The following is a 15,472-nucleotide window of genomic DNA, read 5'->3' as shown; positions in this document are numbered from 1 at the left end:
AAGCTGGCCAATCAGGAGCCGGCGGGAATACACTCCCCCGCTGATTGGCTCACCAGCCGGACAGGCGTGGCCCGCCCCTCGCCCCGGGTAGGAGCGGGGCGCGCGTGAGTCGGCCGCCGCAGGCAGCATGGACGCGCCCTGGAGGGTCCTGTCCGCCGAGGTTGGCCGCGGGCGTGGGGCTCGGGGAGGGGGCTCGGAGCCGACCAGGCCTCCGGAAGCGTCGGGGTCGGTGCTTACGGCACGGGGGGCTGAGTTTCCCGTGATGTTGGTCCCGCGCCGCCCCGTGTCCGGGTCCGAGCTGCCCGCGTCGGCGGCAGAGGGACCTCCCCGGACCGACCCCACCCCGCGGGGGGCCGCGCCCACGGTGGCCCCACCGGACGCCCTGGGCCCCGGCCTGGCCCCGGGCGGTGGGCTGAGGCACCGGGGCGGTGGGGGGCTGCGGAGCTGGACGGGCTCGGCGCTGCGAGCTCTGGGTCTGGGGTCCCAGGCTGAGCGGCCCCGGCCTGGGACGCGCCTCCCGCGGCCTGGCCTGTGTCCCTGTCCCCCAGGAGCTGGAGAAGCAGTACTCGCCCAGCGAGTGGGTGGTCCGCCGGGGAGCCCAGGAAGCCCTGCAGACCTACTTACAGATGGGAAGCGAAGGTACGGTGCGGCCCCGCCCGGCTGCCTCGGGTGATCTTTAGCCCTGCGGGAGCCGTCGGTATCTGGGGGCAGCCTCCCGTGCTCAGGAGCCCAGGCTGCGGGGCTGAGTGGGGGCCAAAGAGGCGGGTGAGGGCTCAGCCAGCTCACGCCCACTTGGGATGTTATAACTGTTCCCTGGAGATGGGATGTTATTGCCGTTTTCAGACAACTCTTCAGGCTTTATTAGCACATTAATTGTACAGCGGAGCTTCATCTATTCTATGCCTATATCCATAAAAAAGGTTCTTTGGTAGAATTCACTATTTTTTTTTTCAATCCTTCCACCTCTCCCTTCCTGTTGCTGTTTTGGTCATACTGGGCGATCTGCTTACAGGCCCCACTTTCAGCCCTTATTCCTTTAGTTTGTCAGATAAAGTCTTAACAGTCTCAGCTCAGTCCTCCCAAGCCTCAGCCTCCTGCATAGCCGACATTACAGATGTGTGCTATAATGCTCAAGTTTGGGACCCTAAAGAGACCACCAGAGACCAAGATCGAGGTAATCAGCAGCGAGGTGTTTATTGTGAGCTAGCCTGATCCTTTGCACACACAGCACACAACGGCTGACGCTGAGAGGCCCCAAGCCTAGGGTTTGCAGCAGTTTTATACACTCTTTGGGGAAGGCTGAGGCTTTGCACTCATCATCATCATCATCATATCATTCCTTGACAAATCAACACACACTTCGGGAGAATCATAAAACATCTCTAAAACATGATTTGAGTGTCCAATGGCGGGAAGGAATCTAGAAAGGATTATTGGTCAGATCAAGGGGTTGATGCACTTTAAAATTATTGGTTAAGTCACAAGGGTGGTGCAAGGGAGTACGTGCAGAACTGCAGGACTTTTTGGTTAGATTTTGGTCACCACTCCTATATCTGGAATCTCATACAATTCCACCTCCGGCTTATCTTAGGTAAACATCATCTGCAGTTTTCCAAGGACAGTTTGCACGTAGCTTTTTGTGGTGGAATTTTCTGGCTTTAGGACTGCAGTAGATCAGAGGTTAAATTCCAGAATAAAATGAGGTCCCGGGTAAATTAATGGTCAGGTCTTTCAGTGCCTCCTTCCATTCTCTTCAAGATTTTGTGTGTGTGTCCTCCAGTGCCAGTGCTGGGGCTTGAACTCAGGGCCTAGATACTGTCCCCTAGATTTAAGCCACAGCTTCACTTCTGGCTTTTTGCTGTTTAACTGGGGATAAAGAGCCTTACTGACTTCTGCACGGGCTGACTTCAAACCATGAATCCTCAGAAATCAGCCTTCTCATTAGCTAGGATTACAGGTGTAACCCACCCACACCTGGCTAGTCAAAATTCATTTTACAGTAAAGAAAAATATACATCTATAACTATAATCAAAAGTAGGGATATATAAATATGTATATAGACATAGATTCTAGATGCAAATGGGTAAGTACTATGGTTCTTCTGTATTTCTAGGTTCTTAAAGTAATCATGTTTACCTCGTGTAGGAGGGCTGGCAGGGGCAGGGCAGGAGGAATGGGGAGTTAATGTTTAATGGGAAGAGGAAGTTCTGGAGGTGGAAGCTATGAGGATTACAGACAATGTAAGCTAAGTGGATATTATCTGATTGAACTTAAAGCAGGTTAAAATGGAAGTGTGTTATGGGTATTTTCCCACAAGTAAAAATACTGTACGTCCACCGGAGCTTCGGCCTACTCCATCTAGCCCCTGGGAGCTCCAGTTCTTGCAAGTTTTCGCCTTGGCGGTGCTGGGCTCCAAGCGTGCCCCATGCCTGGCAGCCATACTCTGGAGTATGTCAACTCTTGAATCATGGAGAGCTCCTAGCAAACACCCTAAATCCCAGCCCACATGCAGTTCCAGTACCAATGACTCCTATCTTGCCTTGCCTGACCAATCACCAGTGTAGATTGGTTGGTGGGACCTTGTGACTGGCAGCCACTGCCTGTCCCTGCCCAGCTGGCCTATATAAGCTAGTTGGCTCTGTAATTAGGATTTTCCCCTATTCACTGCAGGAGAGGGAGGAGGAGAAAGTGGGGGGAGGAAGGGGGACAGATAATGGGCTCACAAAATACAAACCCAATCTTTTTTTTTTGCCAGCCCTGGGGCTTGAACTGGGACTGGGCACTGTCCCTAAGCTTTTTTTGCTCTCAGCTGGCACTGTACCACTGGAGCCACAGCTCCACTTAGGCATTTTTGGTGGTTAATTGGAGATGAGAGTTTCGTGAACTTTCCTGTCTGGGCTAGCTTCAAACTATGAACCTCAAATCTCAGCCCTCTGAGTAGTTGGGATTACCGGCATGAGCAACCAGTGCCTGGCTTACCTTGTCATTTTAATGTGTTCAGTTTGGTAGCTTTTGTGTATGTATGTGCCAATACTGAGGCTTGAAGTCGGGCACTTGAGCTCTTGTTTGGCTTTCTCTTTTTTGCTCACAGCTGTCTGTAGTATTTTGAATACTCAAATGTTGCCAGACCAACGCTGCCATCTTCCTAAACCTTATTGTCATTCCAAAAGGAACCCCGATCCCTTTAGCAGTGATTGCTATTCCTCCTCCTGCTAATCCCTACTGCCTTTCCTTTGAGGAGGTTCTCTGTAGACAGTCATACCATAGGTGTCCTTTGGTGTCTGGCTCTTTTACTTAGATGTCTTCTAGATTCATTTGTGCTGTCGCAGGTATTAGAACTAGATTCCTTTTTTTTGGTCGGTCATGGGGCTTGAACTCAGTCAGGTCCTAGGCACAGTCCCTGAGCATTTTTACTCAAATTTTGCTATTACTTTGATCCACAGTTCCACTTTCGGTTTTCTGGTAGCTAATTGGAGATAAGAGAATCGTGGACTTCCTGCCTGGCCTGGCTTTGGACTGAGCTCCTCATGGGTCCTCAAATCTCAGCCTCCTGAGTAGGATTACAGGCATAAGCCACCAGCACCCAGCTTAGATTCCTTTTTTTTTTTGGTCAGTTGTGGGGCTTGAACTCTGGGCCTGGGTGCTGTCCCTCAGCTCTAGGCCAGAGCTCTACCACTTGAGCACAGCGCCACTTCCGGATTTTTTTTTTCTTTTTGCTTATGTGGTGCTGGAGAATCAAACCCAGGGCCTCAGGCATGCAAGGCAAGCACTCTACCACTGAGCCACCTTCCCAGCCCTTAGATTCCTTTTTTATGCCCCAATATTCTGCCGAAGTGCACAATTTGTTGATCCATTCATGTATTGGCTACTTTGACCCATGAATATTCTTTTTTTTTTTTGAGGGGGTCCGGTGATAGGGCCTGAACTCTGGGTCTGGGCGTTGTCCCTCAGCTCTTCAGCTCAAGGCTAGAGCTCTACCACTTGAGCCACAGCACCACTTCTGGGTTTTTTCTTTTTGCTTATGTGGTGCTGAGGAATTGAACCCAGGGTCTCAGGCATGCAAGGCAAGCGCTCTACCACTGAGCCACCTTCCCAGCCCTGACCCATGAATATTCTAAGCAAAACCACTTGGTCAGATGTGTGCTAATGTCTCGCCTGTTGTCCAGAGCTCCTCATGGTCCAGCAAAGAACCCAGCCAGCCTGGTCCTTTACCACAATATTTTTTTTTGCTAGTCCTGGAGCTTGAACTTAGGACCTAGGCACTGTCTCTGAGTCTCTCTGTGCCCAAGGCTAGTGTTCTACCACTTGAGCCACAGCACCACTTTTGGCTTAGTTTCTGAGTCGTTTATTGGAGATAAGAGCCTCACAGAGCCGGGTGCCGGTGGTTCAAGCCTGTAATCCTGGCTACTCAGGAGGCTGAGATCTGAGGATCAAGGTTCAAAGTCAGCTCGGGCAGGAAAGTCTGTGAGAGTCTTATCTCCAATAATCCACTAGAAAACTGGAAGTGGCACTGTGGCTCAAGTAGTAGAGCGCTCACCTTGAGCTGAAATGCTGAGGGACAGTGCTCAAGCCCAGAGTTCAAGCCCCACGACCAACCAAAAAAAAAAGAGTCTCACAGACTTCCTGTCCTGGGCTGGCTTCTGTGATGCTCAGATCTCAGCCTCCTGAGTAGCTAGGACTATAGATGTGAGCCACTAGCACCCGGTTTTTACCATACTTTCAGTCTATTAGGTAATAATTGAAAATAGCCGGGCACCAGTGGCTCACACCTATAATCCTAGCTACTTAGGAGGCTGAGATCTGAGGATCATGGTTCAAAGCCAGCCCTGGCAGGGAAGTCCACAATACTCTTATCTCCAAGTAGAGTTGTGGATCAAAGTGATAGAGTGCTAGCCTTGAGCAAAAGAGCTCAAGGACGGTGCCCTGGCCTGAGTTCAAGCCCCACCTCCAACAACAAAAGAAAAGACTAAAGGCTAAGCTGAAGAGGTTAAGTGTTTGCCTAGCAGGATAGCAGCCCTGAGTTCAATCCTCAGTAGCCTCCTCCCGCCACAAAAGGGCATATTTGATCCCCAATACCATACAGAAAGAAAGGAGTATTTTCTTTTTCTTTCTTTTTTTTTTTGTCTTTTCTTTTTTGGTACTGGGGATCGAACCCAGGACATTGCACTTGCTAGGCAAGCGCTTTGCCACTGAGCTACATCCCAGCCCAGGAGTATTTTTTCTTTTTGTCAGTCCTGGGGCCTGAACCCTAGGCTTGGGCCCTGTCCCTAAGCTCTTCAGCTCAAGGCTAGCACTCTACCACTTGAGCCACAGCACCACTTCCGGCTTTTTCTGCTTATGTGGTGCTGAGGAATCAAACCCAGGGCCTCTGCATGCAAGGCAAGCGCTCTACCACTGAGCCACCTTCCCAGCCCCAATTTTCTGAAAAATATTCAAGATTCAAAATTCTGCACTCATCATTCACGGTTTTTAAAAGATTCTCCTATTTTCTTTTTTTCTCGTAGGAAAAAGCTTTCTGTGTAACAGAAATAGCATAAACAGCATTAAACATTCTAACCTAAAAGAATGATAGATAGGTGGTTAAGGCTCGTACCTGTAATCCTACCTACTCAGGAGGCTAAGATATGAGAACTGAGGCTCAAAGCCGAGAGTCCATGAAACTTATGGCTAACCACCAAAAGCCAGAAGTGGAGCTAAGGCTCAATTGGTAGAGCACTGACCTTGAGTGAAAAAGCCAGGGGACAGTGTCCAGTCCTTGAGTTCAAGCCTCAGTACTGGCACACATAAAAAAGTCTACCCAAATTCTTTAAGGTAGGCAGGTACCTAATGGTCTTCAAGAAGCCTTCTGGCCATAAGTGGTGGCTCAGGACTGTAATCCTAGATACACAGGGAGCCGAGGAAGGAGAATCAAGATCAGTCTGGTCAAAAAGCAAAGGGAGTAAAGCAAAAGGGTCTGTAGGCGTGGCTCAAGTGGTCCAGCAAGTGTAAGGAGGCCCTGGGTTCATCGAGCTTCTAACAATCCCTTGTCCATTTCCCGAGGCAGCCACCAGCAAAGCCCGGGCCACCAGGAAGAGCCAGCTGGACGTCCCCTATGGAGATGGGGAAGGGGAGAAAGTAGACATTTACTTTCCTGATGCGGCATCTGAAGGTGAGCAAAGTGGGCTGCTGGCCTGTGGCCGCCCCCCAGGGCCCAGCCTGGCCCAGGGCCCAGCCCCACCCAGGACTGTTTTTTCTTGCAGCTTTGCCTTTCTTTGTGTTTTTTCATGGAGGATACTGGCAGAGTGGAAGGTGAGCTGGCAGGTTCAGATGAATGCAGGTTGGGTCTCGCAGGAGCAAGGTTTAGCACGTGGCCAGTGCGCCATCAGAAGCGAGGCCTCTGGGCTCAATGCTTTCTCAAAACTTTCTTGTGTTCCTTACCCCTCACTGCACATGTGCAGCTGTAACTCAGCCAGCCTGGTTCCAACCACACCAGTGTATGCACTCACGCCTCAGAGCCTGGGAGTCAGGCATGGGGCGCTGCGGGGTCAGGCTGTCAGGGTGGGGTCTTTCCAGCCCCATCGCTTCTGGTGGTCTCTTGGGTCCTTTGCCCACAGCCATGGTGTCTGGGTCTCAAGTCTCCCTCTCTTTTTCCTTTTTCTTCATTGTGGGCGTCATTCACACTTGTATATAATACAGTCACCAATTTTGCACTCTCTTTCCTGGGGTTCCCCCACCCCTCTACCTCTATTGTTCCCTTGCCTTCAGTGAGTTCATCTTCATAGACACCATGGGTTTCCATAATATGTGTCCTCCACCATTCTTACCCATCCTCCTCCCTCTTGTCCCCCCCCCCCAAGTTGTCCTGTTATGCTTATGTTCTCTTCTTCTCCCTACACACACACACAGCATGAATATATAACTATGTATCTTTTACAGTCTGTATTTTGCAAATGAATGGAAAATATTCAGTATTTAGCTTCTTGGCCTAGGTGCTTGTTTTTGCTCAGTGTTAGCACTCTACTACTCGAGCCACAGTACCACTTAAGGTTTTCTGAGTGGTTCACTGGAAATCAGAGTCTCACAGACTTTCCTACCAGGGCTGGCTCTGCACTGCGATCCTCAGCTCTCAACCTCCTGAGTAGCTAGGATGACAGGCTTGGACATACTTTTTTTGGGGAAACACTATTCACACCACACCCAGAGGGAGATGGATTTGGCCAACTGCTGATCAAGAAAGCCAGAGTGGCCAGCCGTCTCAGTAGTGTGCTCAGGAGCAAGAGGACACAGGGCTTTCAGTGCTCAAAGAGGAACGGCACAGCCGGGTGCTGGTAGCTTATGCCTCTGGTCCTAGCTTGGTTCAAAGCCAGCCCAGGGACAGAAAGCCTGAGAGACTCTTAGCTCCAGTTACTCACCCCACCCCCTCACAAAAAAAAAAAAAAGCTGGAAATGGAGCTGTGGATCTTTGGTAGAGCACTAGCCTTAAGCAAAAACGCTCAGGGACAATGCCTAGTCCTGAGTTCAAGCCCCAGGACTGGCACATAGCTAAAAAGATAGCCCTTAGATAAAAAGGCAGTGTTTGCCTCTGTTGTTCTAGCACTTTCTGAGGGAGTCCTGCCTCCTGATTGTAGCTGGGATTACAGATGTGAGCCACTGCTTCTGGCCAACATATTCACCTTACTGCAGAGATCTTTGAACTCCTCATCTGAAGCTCTTAAAAGCAGGGAACATTATAAGAAGGCACATATTTGGGCACCAGAAGCTTATGCCTGTAATCCTAGCTACTCAGGAGGCTGAGATCTGAAAATCACAGTTCAGATTCAAAGCCAGTCTAGACAAAAAAGTCCCTAAGACTCTTATCTCCAATTAACCATAAAAAGACTGGAAGTGGGGGCTATGGCTCAAGTGGTAGAGCACTAGCCTTGAGCCAAAAAGCTCAGGGACAGTGTCCAGGCCCTGAGTTCAAGCCTCAGTACTGGCGCATGCGCATATGCACACAGGGGACATAACTGTTGGGATTTTACTGGCAAGGGAACCAGGCTTAGAAGTTAAAGTCTCAGCATTCCCTTGGCTAACATACACCATGATAGCTTTCCCCCTATCCTACCATGACACGCAGTGTGTCCTGGACTTAGGGGGGACAGGACCAAGGCCAAGTGGCCTCCACTGTTACCTCTTGTCTCTGCAGTAAAGACCAGTCTGCCTTCATGGTCAACCCACTGACAGCACATGGGGTGGCCGTGGTCATCGTGGCTTATGACATTGCCCCCAAAGGTACCAAGGGTGGGCTTTGCCAGTTCAAGGGCTAGGGGGCTATTTTGCAGGGAGACAACTTCCCAGTGGATCCTGACTCAGCCCCTGCTCTTTGTTCAGGCACCATAGACAAGATGGTGGATCAGGTGGCCCGCAGCATCGCCTTCGTGCAGAAGAGCTTTCCAGAGAACAAGTGGGTGTCACGGCAGCACTCTGCTGGGCTGTGCCAGGCGGGTGGAAGCAGCCATGCTGCCCCTGTGGCCTATGGTCCACGGGCAAATCCGGGCCGCTGATGCCTTAGGGAAAGAAATACAAACCCAGCTCTCTGTCTGACCTATCCTAGAGGCCTTTTCCTGTGTGGACACTCAGCGGGGGCTCAGCTGGCTGCCATGATGCTCTTGGTTAACTGGTCCAAGCATGGAGTCACACCCAGTCTCAAAGGTTTCTGTGGGGACTGCAGGCACCCTTGGGCCATCAGCCCAAGTCCTCATAGTCACGAGTGGCTTGATCCTGGAGCTTTGAGCCGCAGGAGTGTCTTTGCCTTCTCTCTGTCCCCTCCCCGCCCCGCCCCCAAGCTTGCCTCTCTGATCTGAAGGCTCACCTGATCCCATCTTGCTTTACCTGGTCCCTGTCCCCAAGCCTTCCTTTACCTCTGTAGGGTTTTTCCTGATGAGTGGAATCTATGATCTGGAACCTCTCCTGTCCACCTCCCAGAATGCCCCTCTCCACATGACACCGTGAGTCGCCTGCCCTCCCTTCCCTGCTGACTAGGGGCTGCCTGTGCCTCTGTCCTGACCCTGGTCCCCCTCCCAACCGACCAGGGAGGATGCTCGGAGGAACAGCCCACAGCGGCACCTGGAGGCGGCCCCGGTGGAGCCTGGGAATTCTGCCTGCCCCGTGCTGGTGATTGTGGGTCAGCACGACTCCCCAGAATTCCACCGACAGTCCTGGGAGTTCTATGAGGTAAGGTACTCCTAGCATCTGGCTGGCGGTCAAGCTCATGTGACCTCATTACTTTCCCTGTTAAATACTTCCTGTGTCCTGACCTCCTGCCAGGCACTGTGGGAACCATCTCCCCACTCCCACCCTCCCCCACCCCAGCCTCAGACGGCCCTCATCTCCCTTGTCTCTCCTACCCAGACACTGTGCCAAACAGGGTGGAAAGCCTCATTTGAAGAACTGCCCAGCGTGGATCACTTCGAAATCATTTGGAATCTGACCCGGGAGGAGGACAGACTCAACCAGGTAGGGCCAGGCCCTCCCACAGTGACAGCAAAGGGCCCCATCTCCAAAGTTAAAGGTAAATGAGAACAATACTTGTCATGAAGCTGGCAAATGTAGAGTTAATCTTTTGCCTTTTTGGTTTTTTTCTGGAGAAGGGGCATTCGTTAGCTTGTTTTTGTCTTGGTTTTTCAGCGTGTTTTTTTTGTTCGTTTGTTTGTTTTGCCAGTCCTGGGACTTGAACTCAGGGCCTGGATGCTGTCCCTGGGGTTCTTTTACTCAAGGCTAGCACTCTACCTGACCCTTGAGCCACAGCACCACTGGGTTTTTTGTTGCTTTTTTTTTTTTTTTTTGTACTGTGGTGCTGAGGCTAGATGCCAGGGCCATGCCAGGCTAGTGCTCTATACTGAGCTACACTCCTAGCCAACTACTTTATTTTGGGGGAGCCCAGTCCTGGAGCTTGAACTCAGGACCTGAGCACTCTACCACCTGAGCCACAGCTCCACTTCTGGCTTTGTTGTTGGCTAATTGGAGATAAGAATCTCATGAACTTTCCTGCCCAGGGTAGCTTCAAACTGTGATCCTCACATCTCAAGTCTCCTAAGTAGCTGTGATTACAGGTGTGAGACAGCAGTGCCCAGCTTTCTTTTCTTTGTCTTTCTTTCACAGGATAAACACCCATAAAAACTTAAAACCCTAAGAAACAACACCCCATTTCTTTAAGCTGTTACTCCAGTTCCAGGGCTCTCTTGTCTTTTCTTCTACTGTAGATCATTCTGAAAACCATCTTCAGTAGGGCTGCAAGCCCTCTGCTCCCCAGAAAGCCTTTGGAGGTAAAGGGACAGCACTGACCTGCGCACCTGGCTCTGAGGGCCTGCTCCCTGCTGTGAATGTGGCTAATGTTCTTCCAAGTTCCCCTGGCCCCAGCCTTGAAGAAGCTTCAGGCAATATCCACAGTTCAAGCTGAGATGCCTGAGGCCACCACTTGGCCATGTCTGGCCCCTCTGCCTACTGACAGGGTGTGACAAAATGACTTCTCTCTGGAGTGACTTGTGGAAGCTATGAATACCAAAAACGGAGCTGCTGGGGCCAGGAAGAGGAAGAGTGTTTGCTCAGCATATGTGAGGCCAAGTTCCATCTCCAGCACTGGGGGAAAAAAGTAAATAAGGAGCATTAAGCTAGGAACTGGTTGCTGATGCCTTGATCCTAGCTACTGAGGAGTCTGAGATTTGAGGATCATGGTTTGAAACCAGCCTAGGTAGGAAAGCCTATGAGATGCTTATCTACAATTAAGCACCAAAAAGCCAGAAGTAGAACTGTGGCTCAAGTGGCAGAGCACTAGCCATAAACTTTTGCTCAAGCCCCAGGAAAAAAAGGAGCCTTCACGCCTGTGTGCCTCTGAACTACTGCCATGAAGTCCTTGAGTCAAAAGCATTCCAGACAAGTAGCATGCACCAGCACTTGTGTGACATGTTTTCTCCACCAGACCCAGCCAACCTCTGTGACAAGCTCTGCAAACGGTCTTTGTTTCCCAACAGCTTGTGTGAGTCAGGTACTAGTGGTTCATACCTAATCCTAGCTACTCAGCAGACTGATATTTAGTGGATGATGGTTCAAGTCCAGCCCGACAGGAAAAGTCTGAGGAACTCCTAAAATAACCAGCAATAAGCTGGGCTAGAAATGAGGCTTAAGTGGTAGAGTGACAGACAAGTGATTGTAAGGCCCTGAGTTCAAATCTCAGTGCCAGCAATAGCTGGTGTGGATTCTTCCTTTTTTTTTTTTTTGCCAGTTGTGGGGCCTGGGCGCTGTCCCCCAGCTCTTCAGCTCAAGGCTAGCACCCTACCACTTGAGTCACAGCACCACTTCCAGCTTTTTTTCTCCTTATATGGTGCTAAGGAATCGAACCCAGGGCCTCATGCATGCAAGGCATGCGCTCTACCACTGAGCCACCTTCCCAGCCTCCCTTTTCTTCTTTTTTTTCTATTCAAGGCTTTCCTGTCACAACTGGCAGGTCTTCCCCTCACTCTTCTGTGAGCCTGCCATGGCGGTGGCCTGGCCCCCGTCTTCTGGGTGCAGAAGGGGGCTCTCCTGAAGACCCAGGCCTCAGCACGCAGTGGTGTCAGCTGCGTCTCCGCTCTCCTTCCATAATTACAAATCGTATTTGTATTTTCATTTTTGCTTTTATGCAGAGGTAGGGGCAAATCAAACTGCTTTCTAGCTATAGCAGGACAGGCTATGGCCTGCTGGAAGCTCTTTGGCTGCCCAGCACCCTGAACCCACCCCTCCCCTGGATTGACGGCACCCGGACTTCTGTACCTTCCAGGTTTCCTCCTAAGGCTTTGGGCCTTCATTTGTTCAGCTATCAAATCCCCTGGCAGGCATCTCAACAGACAGAGTCCAGCATGTCGACATAGGTCCAACCACGTAAAGAAATTTATTGAATAAACAACATGGGAGTAACTGGCTAGACCTTGGAAAACATAAATCTGAACCCTTTCCACAGCTCTTTCTCGTTGACTTTCTTCCCCAGGGGGCCAAGACTTCAGTAAAAACCCAAATCTTTTAGGAATATCTTTGTAAATCACCTTAGAGTGTAAAAAGCTTTTCAGAGCACACAAAAACTTGAGGTCAGAAAGGAAGTAAATATGACTGTAAAAATCTCAAACTTGCCATGTGTTGGTGGCTTATGCCTGTAATCTTAGCTGAGATCTGAGGATTATGGTTCTAAGCTAATCCAGGCAGGAAAGTCCATGAGATTCTTGATCCCCAATTCACTATCAAAAAAACAAAAATGGCACTGTGATAGAGTGCTAGCCTTGAGCAAAAACAAGCCCCCAGACAGCATCCAGGCCCTGAATTAAAGCCCCAGGACTGGCACCAAAAAACAACCCTCAATCTTTTTCTGGACAAAAAAAGATGCCAGGATGTCAAAAGACAAAGAACAATGAGTGTGTATGCCTGTGAGGCTGGGTGCCTCAAATCTAAGACCCTTCCCAACCAAAAGGAAGCCACCAGGAAGGACAGCACAGGACTAGCAGGCTTGGACAAATCCCAGGCAAGAAATCACTGACCCAAAGAGGTGCTCCACTTCCATCAGACAGACCGATGAAAACAAGCTAGTGTGTACTCTGGTGGGCAAAGATCAAAATGGATGCTGTTATTCAGTGCTGCGGGTAAACAAGACCTCTGGGAACATCAAATAGTCTTGACCTTTCTGCACGACAACAGGCAATCAAAGCAGCACGACCTTACGCTAGCCCCGCACTCCACCCCGTGGTCTTTGATAGTCTGAGCATGTAAGGCTCAGATTTTCCCCCACCAGTAAGCGGGAGGAGTTGATGACATATATGTCACTCTGGAGTGACACATAGCTGGTTCCCCAGTGCTGACCACCTCCATGTCCTCAGACTCCAACAGAAGCCTGAGGTCTTGGGACCTCCAGCAGAGCTCCTCCAGAGAGAGCATTTCTGCTCAGCTTTGACTTAGCATTAATAAGCTTCTTCCTCTGTGTCCTTGAATTCTTTCTTGAACAAGACCAAGAACTTTCTGGCTGGGATCCACAGACCTAAATCCAGTGAGAGGTTCACAAAATTGACAATGTTCTTGTTAATCTGAAAAATAAACCCAAGCTACCAGCTTATCAAATTCATGTTGTTGGCAGATGAGCAAAAACAAAATTTGGTAACAGCTAAAGCTGCAGAGTAATGTCTGCTAAACTTGATACAAGCCTCAGGTGTTTCTATGTTTTTATTTTTTGCTGGTCCTGAGGCCTGGACTCAGGGCCTGGGTGCTGTCCCTGAGCATCTTTTGCTCAAGGCTAGTACTCTACCACTGGAGCTTCAGCTCCACTTCTGTCTTTTCTGATGGTTAAGTGACTAAGTTTCATGGCATTTCCTGCCTAGGCTGACTTTGAACCACAATCCTTAGATCATGGTCTCCTGAGTGACTAGGATTATAGGATTAAGCTAACAGCACCTAGCAAGACATTTTGGTAAACATTTTAAATGTTACTGTTGTATAGAAGTAAAAATAAAACTTTTTAATTTAAAGGAAAAGATCTAAGCAACTCAAGTTTTCAGTGAAAGATGTAAAAACTCTGGAATTTACTTGTGTCAAATAGGAAATGATGACAGGAATCCATTTGCTTGATGGGAGTTGATTCTGACTTTTCTGCAATAAATGTCAGTATTGGTGGGTGCTAGGGAGGAAAGGCAGGGTCAGCACCCGTAGGGACAAGAAGGCAGATCAAGTCGTGTTCCCTGATTATGGTTGAGATGGGTGTAGTTTACACAATCTCTTTGGAGGACAGATCAACTGTGCACAAACACTTTGAAAAGGAGTACATGCCATCTCTCCAACAAAGTGTATCCTACTCAGAGTTGCACATTTGCATATGCTTATCTACTGCTGTTCAAGTCCCATAGTAAAGGGAGCTGGAGGAAAATGGTTTAAGGTCAGTAGGCATGTCAGAGTTTGAGTTCTCTGTGATTTCCTGCTACCTGAGTAGGCAAGGTACCAAATAGAGCACAGAGTATATCCCTACTCATGTACAAATATCTGTAAGGACATATAAATTGCTGAAGCTAGATGCCAGGGACTCATTCCTGTAATTCTAGCTACTCAGGAAGCTGAAATAAGGACCAAGGTAGAAACCTGCTAGGGCAGAAAAGTGTGAGACTTACCTTCAATTGCCAGGGAAAAAGAAGCTGGACTACAGATATGTCTCAAGTGGTTTAGTACCAGCCATGATCCAAAAAGACAAATGAGAACTGTCCCAAGTCCCCTGTTCAAGCCCCAATGTCGGTACCAAAAAAAAAAAAAAAAAAGTTGCTGAAAAGCCTTTGAAGACGAGCTAGAGGTTCTGAGTAACACACTTCTGCCTTTCCTATGCAACCCAGACTAGCCAGGAACTCATTATGATGTTCAGGCTAGGCTCAGATTCCTTTTTTTTTCTTTTTGTGCCAGTACTGGGCTTGAACTCACTTTTTCACTTAAGGCTGGAGCTTTACCACTTGAACCACAGCTCCACTTTTGGCTTTTTGGTAGTTAACTGGAGATGCAAGAGTCTTACAAACTTTCCTGTCCTGGCCAGTGTGAGTCACCAGTACCCAGCTGGGTTTGAATTCTTCATCATCCTGTCTCCACCTCCCAGAGTTTGGATTATAGCTGTGTATCACCATGCTTGGCTTTTCATTAGAACTTTTTTCTTCTTCACTGTTGATGTGCTTTACTCAAACAGGACATTTTTGTTGCTGTTAGAACTCAGCAAAATAAAATTCCGTTTATTTTTGGACAACATGGCTTCACATATATATCAAACAGGCCCAAAACAAAGATCTAAGTACATACACAGAAAAGTTACAGGGAAGGGGGCAATGTTTAGAATAAGCATGAATCTAATGTGCTGTTCTCCAGCTGCTGTCAATCATGGTGTAGGAAAAGCAAGACACTGCTCACCACTTGTAACACTGGCCCGATGACTTGGGTCAGGACACCACTACCCCACAACTGTTTCCCTATCAGGATGATTTCATACCCTTTGGTAAAATAGCACTGCCCTGAACCCGTTAAAAGAAAAAGCTCCCTGTTTCAAGGTGGGCAAAGATGGCTCATGCCTCTAATCCTAGCTACTGAGGAGGCTGCGATCTTAGGATCGAAGTTCAGGTAAGCCAGCCCGGGCAGGAAGGATCACGAGGCCTTTTTTTGTGTCCTGGGGCTTGGACTCGGGGCCTGGTTGCTGTCCCTGAGCTTTTGTGGACATTCTGCCACGTTGAGCCACTGCTCCACTTACGGTGTGGGGTGGTTCAAAGCCCGGTCTGGCTTTGACCCACGATGCTCGGCCTCCTGAGTAGCCACCAGCGCCCGGCTTGACCAGGAGGCTTACCCATAACTACCCACCAAGAGGCTGAGGTGGGGCTGTGGCTCGGGGTAGGGCAGAAAGGCTCCGGGCCAGCAGCACGCAGGCCCCGGGCGCAGCTCTCGCCCCCGGCTCCGCCCGCAGCCCCCGGCCGCTCCCAGGGC

At 49.6% G+C, this 15,472-nt stretch overlaps 1 protein-coding gene and 1 long non-coding RNA gene across 3 annotated transcripts; one reads left to right on the top strand and one right to left on the bottom strand.

Moving 5' to 3' along the window:
• Positions 1-70: 70 nt before the first annotated feature.
• Afmid (arylformamidase) lies at positions 71-10,710 on the top strand. Of its 2 annotated transcripts, none has more exons than XM_013038114.1 (11): positions 71-160; positions 549-639; positions 6,045-6,149; positions 6,241-6,289; positions 8,166-8,251; positions 8,351-8,423; positions 8,574-8,671; positions 8,889-8,967; positions 9,052-9,193; positions 9,371-9,475; positions 10,222-10,710. In XM_013038114.1, exons 1-11 carry the CDS (start codon positions 128-130, stop codon positions 10,300-10,302), a joined length of 942 nt encoding a protein of 313 aa, XP_012893568.1. In that variant the 5' UTR covers positions 71-127; the 3' UTR covers positions 10,303-10,710. The 2 variants fall into 2 exon arrangements, with proteins under 2 accessions (XP_012893568.1, XP_012893569.1); XM_013038115.1 differs by having other exon boundaries at positions 9,371-9,530.
• A 2,194-nt stretch (positions 10,711-12,904) lies between these two features.
• LOC106003258 lies at positions 12,905-14,435 on the bottom strand. Its single transcript, XR_001175990.1, has 3 exons — positions 14,134-14,435; positions 13,559-13,649; positions 12,905-13,016 (listed from the first exon to the last, which is right to left on the bottom strand). It is a non-coding gene; the product is annotated as an uncharacterized LOC106003258 (long non-coding RNA).
• Between the last annotated feature and the right edge of the window lie 1,037 nt (positions 14,436-15,472).

Source organism: Dipodomys ordii, unplaced genomic scaffold (assembly GCF_000151885.1).
Source record: "Dipodomys ordii isolate 6190 unplaced genomic scaffold, Dord_2.0 Scaffold7, whole genome shotgun sequence".
Taxonomy (NCBI): Eukaryota; Metazoa; Chordata; class Mammalia; order Rodentia; family Heteromyidae; genus Dipodomys; species Dipodomys ordii.
Note: the sequence above shows the minus strand (reverse complement) of the source record. Positions and strands in the feature narration are given on the sequence as shown.